The sequence below is a fragment of the Andrena cerasifolii genome, chromosome 1 (genome assembly GCF_050908995.1).
Source record: "Andrena cerasifolii isolate SP2316 chromosome 1, iyAndCera1_principal, whole genome shotgun sequence".
NCBI classification, from domain to species: domain Eukaryota; kingdom Metazoa; phylum Arthropoda; class Insecta; order Hymenoptera; family Andrenidae; genus Andrena; species Andrena cerasifolii.
Window position 1 is genome coordinate 5986815 of NC_135118.1, and position 15114 is coordinate 6001928.

The 15114-nt window shown below is 41.1% G+C and overlaps 1 protein-coding gene across 5 annotated transcripts in view; it reads right to left on the reverse strand.

The window, feature by feature from the left end:
* The window catches only part of Sowah (ankyrin repeat domain family member sosondowah), a 204742-nt gene that overhangs the window by 23121 nt on the left and 166507 nt on the right, over positions 1-15114 (reverse strand). For all 5 annotated transcript variants that reach the window (XR_013085032.1, XR_013085031.1, XM_076809181.1 and 2 more), the window contains one exon: positions 10117-10198. Coding sequence is in view for 3 of the 5 variants with exons in the window: in XM_076809181.1 (XP_076665296.1) it covers positions 10117-10198 (82 nt within the window). In the remaining 2 variants the exon portion in view is untranslated. The remainder of the gene's footprint in view (positions 1-10116; positions 10199-15114) is intronic.

The following is a 15114-nucleotide window of genomic DNA, read 5'->3' on the forward strand; positions in this document are numbered from 1 at the left end:
ATTGTAATTTATGTTTATGTTGCAAAAATGTTCAGTTTATTATTAAAACATGAAAGAAAAAAATATTTTATAACGAAACAACTCTTGTGACATTGTGTTATTTCATTACCACTGAGATAAGTTGCTAATAACATTTTCTTAACTGATTGTACCTATAGTCAACCTACCCCATACTTAAAGTGACCAGACGTCCCGCATTGTGCGGGACAATCCCGCATTTGGGCCGTTTGTCCCGCACTGAAAAGTGTCCCGCAAAGTGTCCCGGATTGGACATGTAACCTTTTACATTTTCGCATTGGCATAAAGTTACTGTTTCCTCTACTTTCTTTGTTGTGAAAAAAGAAATATTTTTAATTTCGTTTCAATGTATCACTTTATAATCACAAGTATGTATTTTTAAATATATTGTAAATGCTTTAATAAACTACGGAAAAGATCTCACGCATCTGTTAACCCATTTTTTTGCTTGCTTGTCCCGCATTGGAACAGAAAATATCTGGTCACTTTACCCATACTGTAAGTCAACCAACCCCGATTATGGGGCTGGTTGACCAGCATGCAAGGTGTTATAAAAACATTAAAATACCTTAATTGTCGTAACATTGAGTCAACTTTAATAATTTAATCAAATAGCCGAATGTCTGCCCTATGAAATATACTAACCGGTTTAATGATATTTCGACTACATAATTTATTAAAAATAAAAAACTGAGAAACTGGCCCAACAACCAGTCCGCGGTCTTCCCTACCTATTTTTGCATCGCTCTAATATTTAGCGCGTATTCACCTCCGCCTCATTTAATACTAGCATTGGGAAAACACTATTGCGAAATTGTTATAAGCATACAGTGCTCGATATCTAACTACCTGCTGCAATAAATACCTACTTTAAATACTGTAAATTTCAGTCACACTTCTGTTCCTTTCGATTGAAAATTCGATGCTGCTCCTTTCTGTGACACATAAAAGAGTCGCCACGTAAACCAACCCTTCCTCACAGATTCTGATCGCTTCAGAAGAATCACCCCGTGTAGCCCAAGTACCACAACACGTTTCCTGTACCGAAGCCCCGGTTGCCATTTGTTATCCGTCGCTAATAAGCCGCCCGCGACTTTCCTGATCCCAATCGCGACGTGAGACGCGTTCGAAATGGGTCACCCAGTGTACGGGCGACAGATTCCGCCGGTGTCTCGGAGGTCCCAGCTTGTGGGATCGCCATTGTCGTTGGCTGTCGTACGCCCGGCGAGGATGCAGGCGCCACACGGGCGGCTTACGGTCCCCGTGGGGAGCGGGCACCGTTTTTTGCTGGGATTAAATGCGAGCCGATGCCGCGATAAGCCGTAGAAAACTACGGTGGAAGCGGTACCGCTGACAGATTACGCTCGTGACCGCGATCCACCGGTCTGCGAGCGTATCCCGCGCGTTCTGCGACTATGTAGTCCTCTAAAACGCCGCCGGACCGTGCCCGCGGCAAGAAATACCGCGACGAATTTCCGCTGATGTGTCTATCGGCGGGCAAACGAGGCTACCACGGAGGAACCCGGTTTGGGGAAGATCGAAGATCAGTCGCGATGTTTACTATTTACTCGATTCGTGAAATCTTGTGCGCTGTGTTGGGGTAGTTGAGTGGGGATGTCTGAAGAAGTCGTGTTCACAAGTGTATTTTTGAGTTTTGCGGGGATCCAAAGTAGTTGAAGAGTACCGATGATCTTCTTCAAGGAAACTACTTACAATTAGGAACCTTTACTCGAGGTACTAATTAAGTGTATTCGAAGTACTTTAATGTTTTAACTTTTAACCCTAGAATGGATATGTTGGCTCTGAACTTATGAATGCATATAGGGGTTTTGTTAGCCACCCTAAATATATTTTTCTTTAAATACAACTCCGATGAAAAATAAAGTTTACTTAAACTGTGACGCAATGTTATACAAAATAATTTTTACATGCGTTACGTATGACTTAGTGCAGAAATATTGTATGTCCACTTTTTGTGAAATTTGAGCTGACTGTCTCTTTGTGCTGTATGAAAATCACATTTATATCTACTTCATAAATTAGTGAAAAATAATATTTTTCTTCGTTGCACCTATGTCCCTGAATCTTATGTGAGTACCATTGCATGTATAGGTCTGTTTTTCTCGAAAACGCTAAAATATTTGTGCGCCAAGCCATCGCACAGTGTAACGAGTGTATAAGCAAAAAAAATCAAATTCAATTTTCCTTTAAGATACAGTTATTTACGTGTGATTGATATGTTAATCATATTTATACGCAAAACAATTAATTTTTAACAAAATAATCCAGTAAAATATATTTTTGAACATAATAAAAGTAAAACAAACAAAATAAATCTTTTTTTAAATACATTTAAACACAAATTAAGAATAAACATGAAATACCTATAAAAAATATAAAATTACCTATTTCAAATAATTCGTATTGATAATAAATTTTAAATTAATCTTATTATACATCTTCGTCTCTGTCCGTTGAATCTGAAGGAATTCAAAGCTCAGTGTCTTTTAAAAATAAATATTCTAGCACAGATTTGTCTAGTTTTTTCATTTTATTATGTGGGAGCACTCGGGAGCAGATACAATTTATACCAAATCAAAGGCGATAAAAAGAACTAATTGTAGTAAAAAAATGAAAGAACCGATATGTTTCGTTTTTTTTTAAGTCTCTCCAGAATTTAGAAGATGCGACAAAAACAGTATTAATTTGAGCCACTGGTACGTATCCATATCTTTAAATGCAAGAATTTTTAATTAATAAAACGAAAGAAGGATATATTTTGCTCATTTTTTTAAAAAAAGAAGAGAACTCATAAACACAATAAAAATGCAGTGGGTAAATATTTCCTATGCTAAAAAACTCCAATTTTTGCTTTTTGAACACGTGCCGCGACACTGTGCATCGGTATGTTCATTGCAAACATGTTTCCAGCACGTACAATATGAAGTTTTGTATTCTTTATGACGGAAAAAATAGCGACAATTTTAGAAAGTGCTGCGCAGCACCCCTGTATCCATTCTAGGGTTAAGAATCCAAGGGTATGTAAAGCGGCCTGTAGTATATTCAATATTGCACAATATATTGACCGCGTGGGACATTCAGCATGAATATTGTGCAATATGCAGTACAATAATATTGAAATATTTAAAGAAAGTGTCCCCATACGTAACAAGATCACCTATCAATTAGAGCTATTACTTTTTGACTCGTCGCACAGTGGGACGAATCGCCAATTTAGGTGGAAAAAATTGAAGTCATCAATATTTATAAGAATCGATATGTTGGCTCAAAAATGTCTAATTACAGCAAATCCAGCATATTATCTTTTTAATGTACACCGTTTTCGAAAATCGGTTCGTTCAAGTTCATACGTTTGAAGGCAAAAGTCAATCCTGAGGAAATTGCTTCGAAATTAGAGCTTTTTTCGCATTAAGGTAAGTATAATATTTAAAAAGCTTTTTATATTATAAAAATTTAATACATATTCTTAATTTAGCATATTTTGGTTACTTGGAAAAACCTCTATTAATGGTAGATATGGGGCATTGACTATGCAAAATTTACAAGGTCTTTTTTTTTAAAACTTAATTACTAACCAATGCCACAACATGCCACTGTAATTCCATTATAATTCGTAAGGTTACTACGGATAGTTTCGATTTATGCTAATTTGAACTGCTAATATGTGCTAATGGATTGAAAATATAATTATATGCAAAAGTATCACAAGTTAATTCGCGGAGCGTTTCTTTTTAATATTACTTGCGCACCACCAGGAATTGAATCCCTGCCTTCAAATTATTTTCAGATCTTTGGATAACACAATACAAGTGTTTGAAGCAACTTGAAAATCTGGATTAATTCTTTGCGATCGGTCTAACCTCACATGAACATAAACATTTGCGAGTCTATACGAGCTTTGCATTAAAACACTTAACAGTAAAATTGGTGGCATTTGATACTCATATTAGTTCTTCAATTGACATTTGCATTTATTTTGTCGAATTAAAAAATTTATATTTGTGGTTTTGACCATAAAATCGCGAAATTTCCTCACCGTGCGACGAGTCAAAAAGTAATAGTTCTACTATCAATCTCCTAAAAATCACCTATAGGTACCTCAAATCATTCCAAAATCGATGCAACTTTGCCCAGCCAGATCGATTTATTCCGAAAACGTGAAAGTGACAAGATGCTCGCGTCCGGTGCCGCGCGAGAAGCACACCCGTAAGAAATGCAGAAAGTTACAACCTTGCGCACCTCGATCCGCAGAAAAAGCGAACACGTTCGAGCGGCGGGAAGCGCCGCGCCAGATGCCGGGGGGGTAATTGAAAGGATAAAAAATATCGGGCGTGGAATTCGTTCAATTTGGAACGGTTACACGGAACGAGCAGGATATTACACGGTGTAGAATCGCGGCGTCCGACCGAGAAAGATACGCGACTTAGGATTCTGCGGGAAGGGACCACGGCTCCGGCGTTCCCCACGTTTTTCCCTCTTTTTCATTTGCCGGAGTATTAAGCAAGACCCCGCCGCTGGTGGTGGTGGTGGGATAAGCCGTAGAAAACTACGGCGAGAGTGGTGGCTGTGACAGATTACGCCGTGCCACGATTCACCGTCTGCTGCTCCAAAGCCGCTGGCAAGGAACAAAAAAAAAAAAAAAGGAGAGGCGAGCTGGATGGAGGATGGATCCATTCCGGAGTGGATTAGCCGGTCCGCGTTGTTGGTACCTACACGGATACACGCGTATTTATTAAATCGAGCACTAATCCCTGAAAACAGAGAGTCCGGTGGATACGAGGGGGACAAGAGTCGTGTTTTAAAAGAGTCCTCGCTACTTGATCTCCGACTGTTAATACGAGGGCCGTAAATGGCCCCAGGCACGCGTGGATAATTATTTTGCCACGCTGCTTACGCTACGCGGGGACATTTCTCTTGGATATTGAGATTTACGAGATTAGTGGTGTTTCTCGATGACAGAGACATGCTTCCGCTATGAGAAGTTTCGTAAAGGTTGACTTTTACAGGTAACGGCTGCGTTACCTGGCCTCTGGGACCTGTTCCGTCACCTTCGAATCAATTAACCGACCAGCAGGGGGTACTGTTCGATTCACCTCAACGGCCACATTTGTCGTCTCGCCTCGCTGCTTTCAGCCTCACCGAAATTAAGCGCCCTATCTGATGATATTTGTTATATTCGCGAGAAAAATTTGTTGACAGAGGAGGGGCGCGAAGGGGGTACGAAGGTGTCACGGTGCCGACAGGCCAGATCGGGTTACGCCGCGGAAATAAATGAGCCTGCCGCGGCAGGGTACGATAGGCAGTCGCACGAATGTGCTTTGGAAGCGTATAAGATTCACCGGCGGGCGAATATGATCGCGATTAGATGCGATCTGAGGCCATTACGCGGCTGATCGCCTTAATTGCCGTCTCTGGTGTGGGGTGAGAAGTGGGGAGGAATTTTATGCGACGCTGTAAAACTCTTAATAAACGGGTTCGTGGAAGGGAAAACGGAAGAGGGAGCAACAACGATGGCAGGGGATGTGCAACGTGGTTGAACAGATATTACAAATGTGTAATTGAAATTTTAAGATGGTGTTATGTGCTGTCTATGTTTGCAATGAGTTGCAAAAATTATTTAGAGTCGCTAATGATTCCACTGTCCTATCAAAGGGTACAAGGTGCGTGTCGCAGTAGATGCACCCTGTATCCAACAACCAAAATGGGTACACACTGTATAATGAGTCCCCAAAGCAGGAGCAGGATCAGTTCTATAAACCCGTTGATACGAGCAGTTGGTATTTTACAAGTTATTAGTAATTCTCGCGCAGCAGAGTGTGTGAGGATTGTCTTGTCATTCTTGATGTTAACCCTTAACTGGTATCCTGGGGTTGTTCATGACCCCAGGCACGCGAAGTTCGATAAAAAATTTTCAAAAAATAGACCCCAAATAAAAAAAGACAGAAATTTGTAAAGTCGACATTAGATCAACCTCTATATTTTGTTCTTAGGTAATGTATAAAATAATAGAAACGTAGAAAGATAAACAATTATTTACAAACTTAGACAACTGAATTTCAAATTGTTTTTTTTGTCTAAGTTTGTAAACTTAGACAACCGAATTTCAAATTGTTTTTATAATAATTGTTTATCTTTCTACGTTTCTATTATTTTATACATTACCTAAGAACAAAATATAGAAGTTGATCTAATGTCGACTTTACAAATTTCTGTGTCTTTTTTTATTTGGGGTCTGCCACGACCCCAGTATACCAGTCACGTTTGCCAATAACAGTATATCAGTTAAGGGTTAAGTGTATTCTATAGTTTAAGTTTTATTGCTATAAGAAAGTGTAATTAGTGAACCCGAGGGTTTTCACTGTACTTCACCTCATAACAATGCCGACGACTTTTTAATTGGTACTTATATGTATCTGGGTTAGGTCAGGCTTTTAATTGGTACCTATATAGTAACACTTGTGTGTTCATTCTGATTACCCACTTCACTCCCTGGAAAACACGTTGAATCTCTATGAGGGAGGAACGTTCGTTAAATTTCCCTAAACTATTGTCCTGATATTCCACTATTGCTTACTCCTGGACTCATACAAATCCTTCGCGTTCGGACAAATACCGCGTCCACGGCATAATAGCCCCCAAATTGGGCCCCAAATTTTCAAGCACCAATTTTTTCGTACATCCTATTCATCCATCCGCCTAGATCGTCTGCGGTGGTTCAGCGGTGTTTGTCGCGAGCCGCTAACGAGCAAGCTCCTCTCCCTCCCCCGCCCTTTCTCTCTGTTCGCTGTGGCTGCTCTTTTCTGCCCTCCTTCTTTCCCTCGCGAAGGGGCACTCCAGCTTATATAAGTCTTATAAAGAGCAAAACGGCGGACCACACACATCCGATCCTATCTGCAGACTTCTCCGCGCGCTGGGCCTGCCCTCCCCTCTCTTTCCTTCCTTCCTGCCGCGAGTACCGGGCCCCGTCGCGTCTCCTCTCCTCCTCCACGGCACGGGAGACGCGCGCCGCGCTCGTAGCTCGCTTAAATGCGCGTCCTGCGCTCCTTTCGCACGGCGGCCGCTTAGAGATTACGGTAGATACCGTCGCGATACTCGGCTGCGATTTATTTCCAACGGGGCCCGCGGGATACCTCGCTGTCCGTTTATCGATCACCCTGTTGCCTAGGTGGCCGCTTAGCGTTATTAGCCACGTCGCTGCCCTTACGCCGCCCTATCGCTCACACCCCCGATGGGTGTTAACTAGTTGCATTCCAAATATACCTTTAAATTACAAGTGGTCTCTGGCGTTTTACTTGGACCAGGATCTTGAGGCGAATTAAGGTTGAAGTTAGTGATGTTAAGTGCTGATTTTCTTTGGCAAGAATGATTCATATGATGTGACACCTAAATGATTGGGATTCTGAGAGATGGGAAAACGAATTGAGTACTACCTGCCACGCAGGTCAGAGTTGGGCTTTCATAATTTGGAGAAGTTTCAGTTGGGAATGGTGATAGATATGTCTAGGAGCTGGAGTGCAGAATTACTTAGTTGAAGGTAGAATAAAAATTTAGGGTGTAGTGTATTTAAGACAATGTCAGCTATATACAGTAGCATCAGAAAGTAAGTTGACACTCTTTAAAATCACATACCTTTTTTAAAATTGGTCCAAACGACTTGAGATTTTTTTTTAGAAGCTAGGGGAATTAGTTTTGTTATCGGTCAACGTTGCTCTGAGCTATAAACGCTTAAAGATCGCAGAATAAGGTCGAAAATCGCGAAATTCCCGAGATCACCGATTTTCGCCCTTATTCTGCGATCTTTAAGCGTTTATAGCTCAGATCAACGTTAATCGATTTAGATGAAAATTTCAGAATGTATACAATTTACTTCAATCTACAAACGGTTTTTTTTTAATTTTTCATTACAGGAAAAAAAATGAGAAAAACGACCTTCATTATTTTTATCGCTATTCCGACCAGCTGCATTTTTTTTTTCAAAACGACGAAACACGTCACCTAGAAAACTAATCCTACTAGCTTCTAAAAAAACTCAAGTCGTTTGGACAAATTTTAAGAATGTTATACGATTTTAAAGGGTGTCAACTTATTTTCCGATGCGACTGTACGTAGAAAATACATAGCTTTCGTGTGTTTATAATAATAATTCTCCTTCGGTAGAAGGAAGAAGTTTTCCAATATTCAGACGCCGATGAATCAGAAATGCCCGTTCGTTATTCGCGAAATACTTGCAACGGGCAGATTGCCTGATTTCATTAGTGAATTGCGCGTAGCACTGTCGGCGATTTCCATGTGAGAAATTAAACAGTCAAAGCAAAAACTTACCCCGTTCTGCGAGCAGCAGGATCACAGCAGGCACGGAAACAAAAGAACAAAGCAATCAGAATTTGAGTTTCGCTTTATTGACAATGTTAGGCCGATAAATTCTAAAATATTTGATCGCGTATATCTGGATCGAGCGATATTATGCGGGTCGTAAACTTATTCCCTGCTGTCGAGGTGGCGCCATATGGCACTAAAAAATCCATTCGCCCCCTCTATACGCCTATCTTTGCATAAAATTTTTGCCGAATGGTATACTGATCCCCTAACCCTACATGGCGACAATTAAACTTTAACTACCTACCTGTATGTTCCTCAGTAAGAAACAAATTAATTAAACGAGTTGCTCCAAAAATCATCTATTTTAAAGCCAATCAACTTTCTTACAGTACAACCAGAGATGGGCAAAGATAATATCTAGATATATTCGAATAAAAGATACTTTACGTTTATTCGTTATTCGCAGCTTTGTATAACACGATTTATCTTCATTCGAAACATCACGGATAAATAAATTTATTCGAAGTGAATTTATTCGACGGGTGAAAGATACTTTTTTTATTCGAAGTGAATTTAGTCGAAAGATAATTTCTGTCTTCGAGGATCTTTTATTCGAACTGTCGAATAAGGTTTTCATCTTTGTCCGTAGTTTGTACGACTTTTATTCGAAGACTTGAGCTATTCGGCGGCGGCTTTTGATTTTGATTCGAGCCTCGGCTGGAGAGCCATACAATCTTGCTTGCGGTGGATTATATTTATATTAATAGGATGTATGTTTTACAAAAGATATTGTGATTTTGTGTTCCCGTTTATTTGCATTTTCTAGTAAACAAATGTAAGAAACATCGTCATTTTTCACAATCTATCTAAAGTTAACCAATAAATAAATTAATGTCCATTAAACTTCCAAAACCCTAGCTTTTTTATAGTATTCGAAACTTTTCCGACAAAGACTTTTCCGATTTTTAGAATTTATGGATTGTTATTAAAGTTGCGAGATCCATTCGATTGAAAAGAGTTCAAACACGGTATAAATTGGATTATTTCTAGAACTATAAATAATTAAATACGAATGTAACATTTCTAATGTAATAATGCTAAAAATAATCCGATTTATACCGTATTTAAATTCAGTTCCATCTAATAAATCTCAACAGTACCTATGTTACTGAAACGTTCATGCCGATTCGATAGAAAATGTGAAAGTGTTACATACATCCTATTAATATAAATATAATCCACCGCAAGCAAGATTGTATGGCTCTCCAGCCGAGGCTCGAATCAAAATCAAAAGCCGCCGCCGAACAGCTCAAGTCTGAGGACCTCAGCTCGAGGCGAGATCGCGCGTCAAAAGTTATTCGAAGTCTTCGAATGAAAGTCGAACAAACTACGGACAAAGATGAAAATCTTATTCGACAGTTCGAATAAAAGATCCTCGAAGACAGAAATTATCTTTCGACTAAATTCACTTCGAATAAAAAATAAATTTATTTATCCGTGATGTTTCGAATGAAGATAAATCGTGTTATTCAAAGCTGTGAATAACGAATAAACGTAAACTGTGTTATTCGAAGATTCGAATAACGCATAAAGTATCTTTTATTCGACACGTTATTTAAATAATTTTTTATCTAGATAATGCCCATCTCTGAGTACAACTTCCAGATAATGGACATAGTTGCACAGTATTCAAAGCACATTGCAATTTAAGCAACGTCGAACTAAATAATTCGAAAGACTCACCGTAGTCTCGTTGACGCTCTTGATGTAGTCCTTGTAGGTCCCTGCGATCAGTTTCACGATGTTCTCGTCCCCGTGTTTCGCTGCCCAGTGCAAAGCCGTCTGAAACACACGAAACAATAATATTGTACAATAACTGAGCCTTTTAACCATTTAACCCCCGTAACTCACACTTATTTTCACATCCCCACACTTAGGTATCAACCACCCCTACCCAATTGTCTCCAAAGATCGGCTACTACTATTCTACTTCGCAAAGCAACAACAAAATTTCCTTAAAAACCTTGACCCAGTGATTGCCAACTTTTGGGTCGCAAAGTGTTTTCCGGGGGGTCGTCGCGTTTTTTTTTAAATATTATTAACTTGGAATTACATTCCGAAATACCTATTTTTAATGTGTTTTATTTACCTTATTAAATGTACCCTCCCTTATATAGGGAGTCGCAGGTTATTTGAATATCACAAAAGGGGATCGCGAGTGAAAAAAAATTGGGAAACACTGCCTTAACCTTGTCCTGTCCTACCCCGAAATGGAAATACAGCTTGGAACTTAGCGCGGTGTATGTGAGACTCGAAAGCGAAGTGCGGGGGTTAAATCACCCCGACGCGCAGGAACAGAATGATCAAGTCCGGGGGATTATTCAGGTATGAAAGGAAAGAGCTCGTCGGGGCGGGGGGAGGGGAGAAAGAAACGTAAAAGTACACCTCCGACGGAAATTTACGAGGTCCTCGCGGCGCCCCACCATACACGGATATTCTAGAAAAATCGTGACGGTGGCCCCGGTTGTAGACACGACGCGAGCAGCTGTAGCGGTAGTATTTTCAGAGTGGCTGGCTCTGAAATATTCGCGAATTAAGCAACGGCACCCGGCTACGTCAACCGGAACGAGCTGGATGAATGGCGACGTCGGACAGCACTCGAGAAGCCGGGAGGAGGAGCACTTTGAGAGCAGTCGATCACCGGTAGGGACACGGGAGAGGGGACGAACGCAACGCGGTCGAAACACGCCAGAAAGACCAACTCGAGGATCGGGGGCTCGAATTACTTGGAGGATCCCGTCGACGATGGCCACCGGGGGGGAGGAAGGAAAAATCTCTCACCGGAACTGGCGCGACCTGCTTGGATTCTTGGCTCTGGTTCAGACCGACGGTGACGCGATGGGGAAGGTTCGGAGGAAGTCCATCGATCGCACCTCACGAGCGGACGCATCGCGTGGATAAGGATTCGATTCTAGGGGACGAGGAGAAAGTTTCCGTCGAGAGTCTTTGTAGGACGACTTCAAGGACGAGGCTCGTTCTTTAACCTGCGCTTGGAGGATACAGGATTAAACCTGACCCACCCCAAGAATCAAACATACATCGTCGATGATAGTGCAAAACCGCGTATGAGCAGTTTGTAAGTACCGCGCTTCTGCATTTTACCGATTTTACAGGAGGAAGAAAAAACTTAGTATTTCAGCCATTTTAAGGGGGTTTTCTTTGACTGAACTTTTTTGGGTCAGTTTTAGCACGCCTTGTAATAAATATTAACATCGATTCATCATAAAAATGCTTAATTGCTGTGTAAAGTCACTTTCACGCACCAAACGTGCCGTCACTTCACCTGATTTCTCTGTAGTTGCGCGGTTTTGCCGCCAACTTGCTAAGAGAGACAGATTCACGGCATCCTTGAACCTGCTGGTTCCGTTGGTAAAAAGGCGGCTTCCTACAGGCTATTTCACATGGCGTGACTTTTAAAAATAGCGAAACAGCGCTTGGCAACCGTGGGCACGAAATCTCAATTTTGCTACTTTTGCAGATACGCGGTATTTACAAACTGTAATTGTGTTATTTATTAGTATCACTTCTTGGAGGATACGAGGACTTCGGATTATAACGAGATTAGATTCCAATATGAAGTTATGGGTCAAAATGGACCCTGCATGCAACGTGCGATGAACCTGTTAGACATTTAAGGGTTAATTTCATTCGAATCGTTTGTCACTCCTGTATCCCGTTGGATGGAACGAAGCGACAGGAGTAAAAATAGCTGGCAAGTAAAACGTAAAGACCGTGTTTTTAAATGCAAAATGCCGGGTGTACGGTGGTTGAAGTGACGGGCTAGGCTCGTTTTAAACGTTCAGTTATATTCGCGCTGGCTCGCTTTGACGCTGAGCTGTTCAAATGCCCGGCTATTTCCATATAGCGAGTTATCCAGAGGACGGATTATTCCCAGCATATATACATATACGTTATTATTCTTTGTAAGTCACCGTGACGGCTCGTAAATTTAATGGCCACAGCGGCAGGGTCTCGCGGAAACGCGCGGGCACGCTTAATATCACTTTCGCGCGTACTTTGTGCCATCAGGCAGCGCGCGCCCTATTAACGGCGACACGCGATGGGGCTTGTCGAATCACGTTCCCCGTTTCACGCGGTTCCATTAAATCGAGCACACTCGTAGACACTGGCCCATGATTTTCGAATATACAGTACGAAGGATAAGATTCGGCGTTTTTAGATTAACCGTGGATCTTGCGGGAGGAAGATTCACGGGGGTTGGTGGTGACACTCTAGTCACCTATATAGGGGAGACCGGGGCAAAGTAACGCGAAAAAAGTTTGGAGTCCAGTAAAATTTTTCCCCTTCAATAAGAATGTGTGGAAATAGATTTATAATATAATTTGAATATTAGTATTGATAAATGAGGAATAGCAATACTTAAAATAAACTTAAAGTATATTAAAATTCAACTTGAAAAGAAAATGCCAAAACGACCACTTTACCCCATGTATTAAAGTGAGCTACTATATGGGGTAAAGTGAGCTGAAATAAAATACGAGTTTTAATTAAGGATATAGGTAATTATTAACCCCTTGCGCTGGAGTGACGTGTGTAGCACGTCAGTTTCTGTTTTTTTTTTAATCGTGGTTTTCAAAAACTGTGGGAGATTTTTCATTTTTTTGAGATTAGATTCTGTTCCATCGCGCCGTGTAGTTTTCCAGCTAGCTGACTGGTTAGGTTATTGCGCACATCACTCGCGTATTTTCTCTTTGCAGCTCAGTTTACCCCGACCACTTTGTCCGAAATGTGTACTCAGTGGAAAATTAATTCTTTAATAATCTTAGGATTAATGTTTTCTCAAACGCGTGTACATGTATGTTTATAAGCTTGTTATAAACACGCAGAAAAAATTTGGAGTTAAAATAACACATTTAAGACTCATTTATCCAAAAAGCCAAATTGAAAAAAAAAACAATTGGAAGTCTCTAAAACTCATATTTTTAATTTTTTAAATGAATTTCCATTTTTCGATAGCTGAATGTGCATAATTATCATTGTCGTATTACATACATTTATTACGTCACCAAAATTTCTAAATATATTCTATTGTTAAAGAATAAATTAAGGAAGCTCATTTTACCCCGGGGTTCAGTTTGCCCCGATCTCCCCTACCTAGTTGTTACCCAAAGTATCGTAAACAAAATAATGTATGTTAAATAACGTACCTAATTGAAATAAGGGTCAAAGCTCTATATCTACCTATATCTTTCACGTATGTAAGCTTTGTGTATGTTTCGGTGGGCCGGAGATGCTCGACAGAGCTCGGGACTTGACAAGTTGCATGGGATACCCATATACTTATACGGAGAAACAGTTGGACTCATAATTATATAAATGACTGCACTAACGGTTCGTGAGTGGACTACTAATTGGGGATCTTGAGATATAAAATCTACAAGTGCAGATCTTCTGTAGGAATCTGTATTAAGATAATGTACGGAAGCACGAACATCTAATTGTTGATTCCCTATTTTTAGGTTACTGTAGCACGTGGGAAGGATGCAATAATTGCTTATGTAAATACTAATAAAATCCCTATTTTTAGACGAATCAACCTAGCGTTTTTGCTAAGCAAGGGAACCCCTTTTTAAACATATTATTAAACGTATTAGATCGAAATAACAAATGTACGTGTAACACCAAGATTTAATGTTCTAATTTTTACGAGAATATTGAAGAAAGAAGTTGAAGAAAGCACAACGAGAATCAAATCGTAGACATTTCAGACAACCGAACCACCCCGCCTAAGAACAACTAAACATAAAACATTAATAACCCACTTGATTATCAGTCCATAAATTATAAACTCGCGCGCAAACCGTTCAGGCAAACAACATAGCAACACAAAACCCTACAACCACTCCCCACGAAAAGAGAACAGCAGTTCTACAAAAGAAACCTGCTTCTGTGCACGAGGATAAACTCGCAACGAAACACTTTGTTTAAAAAACAGTTTGCAAGTAAGCAGGTTTAAGATTTTATCACTATCACCGCCCACGTATAGACAAGTAAAGCTTTCCTCTCCTTCTCTTCTTCTTCCGCTACACAACCATGAAGTAGCTAATGAGCATTCTGCAGCGCCCTCCCTACCTTCGCGAAAATCTGCAACAGTAGCAGCCGGCAGTGCTGGAAATAAATCTAAAACGAAAAGAGAAGAGCAACCGTTGGCGTAACAGCCAGGAAGAACCGTAACGCGGGATTATTCCGCGACGTGCAACGGAGGGTGGCCCCGCTAAGAGAGAAATATAGGATCCATGGGGTCGCGGATATAAGCAAGCGGCCGCGGTGCCCCCCACCGGCGCATGTATTTTAATTCCGTCAAGTCCGTGTCCCGCGGGTAGATTAAAAATAGTGTCCGGGTCTCCAGATTCGCGCGGACGTCATAGAAGCCAGCCGGACGTCCACCTGATACGCGCGGGGAGCCGCTACCGGCGTCTGCACGCCGGAGGGACGACAACTTGCAGGCCACCTCATTAGCGGCGGAAAAACTCATCCTAACGAGGCTACGTACCTAATGACGAGAACCACGCGCGCGCTCTCTACCTTTCGTGTATGCCTATTTACCCGCGCGCCCCTGTGTGCGGCTTCGCGTGGCCACCGTGGCCGCGCGCGTGTGCATGTGTGGCCACGTGTGGGGTGCACCTTGTGCGCCCACTGGGCCCCTATATGCACTGCTTCTACGGCAAATTAACG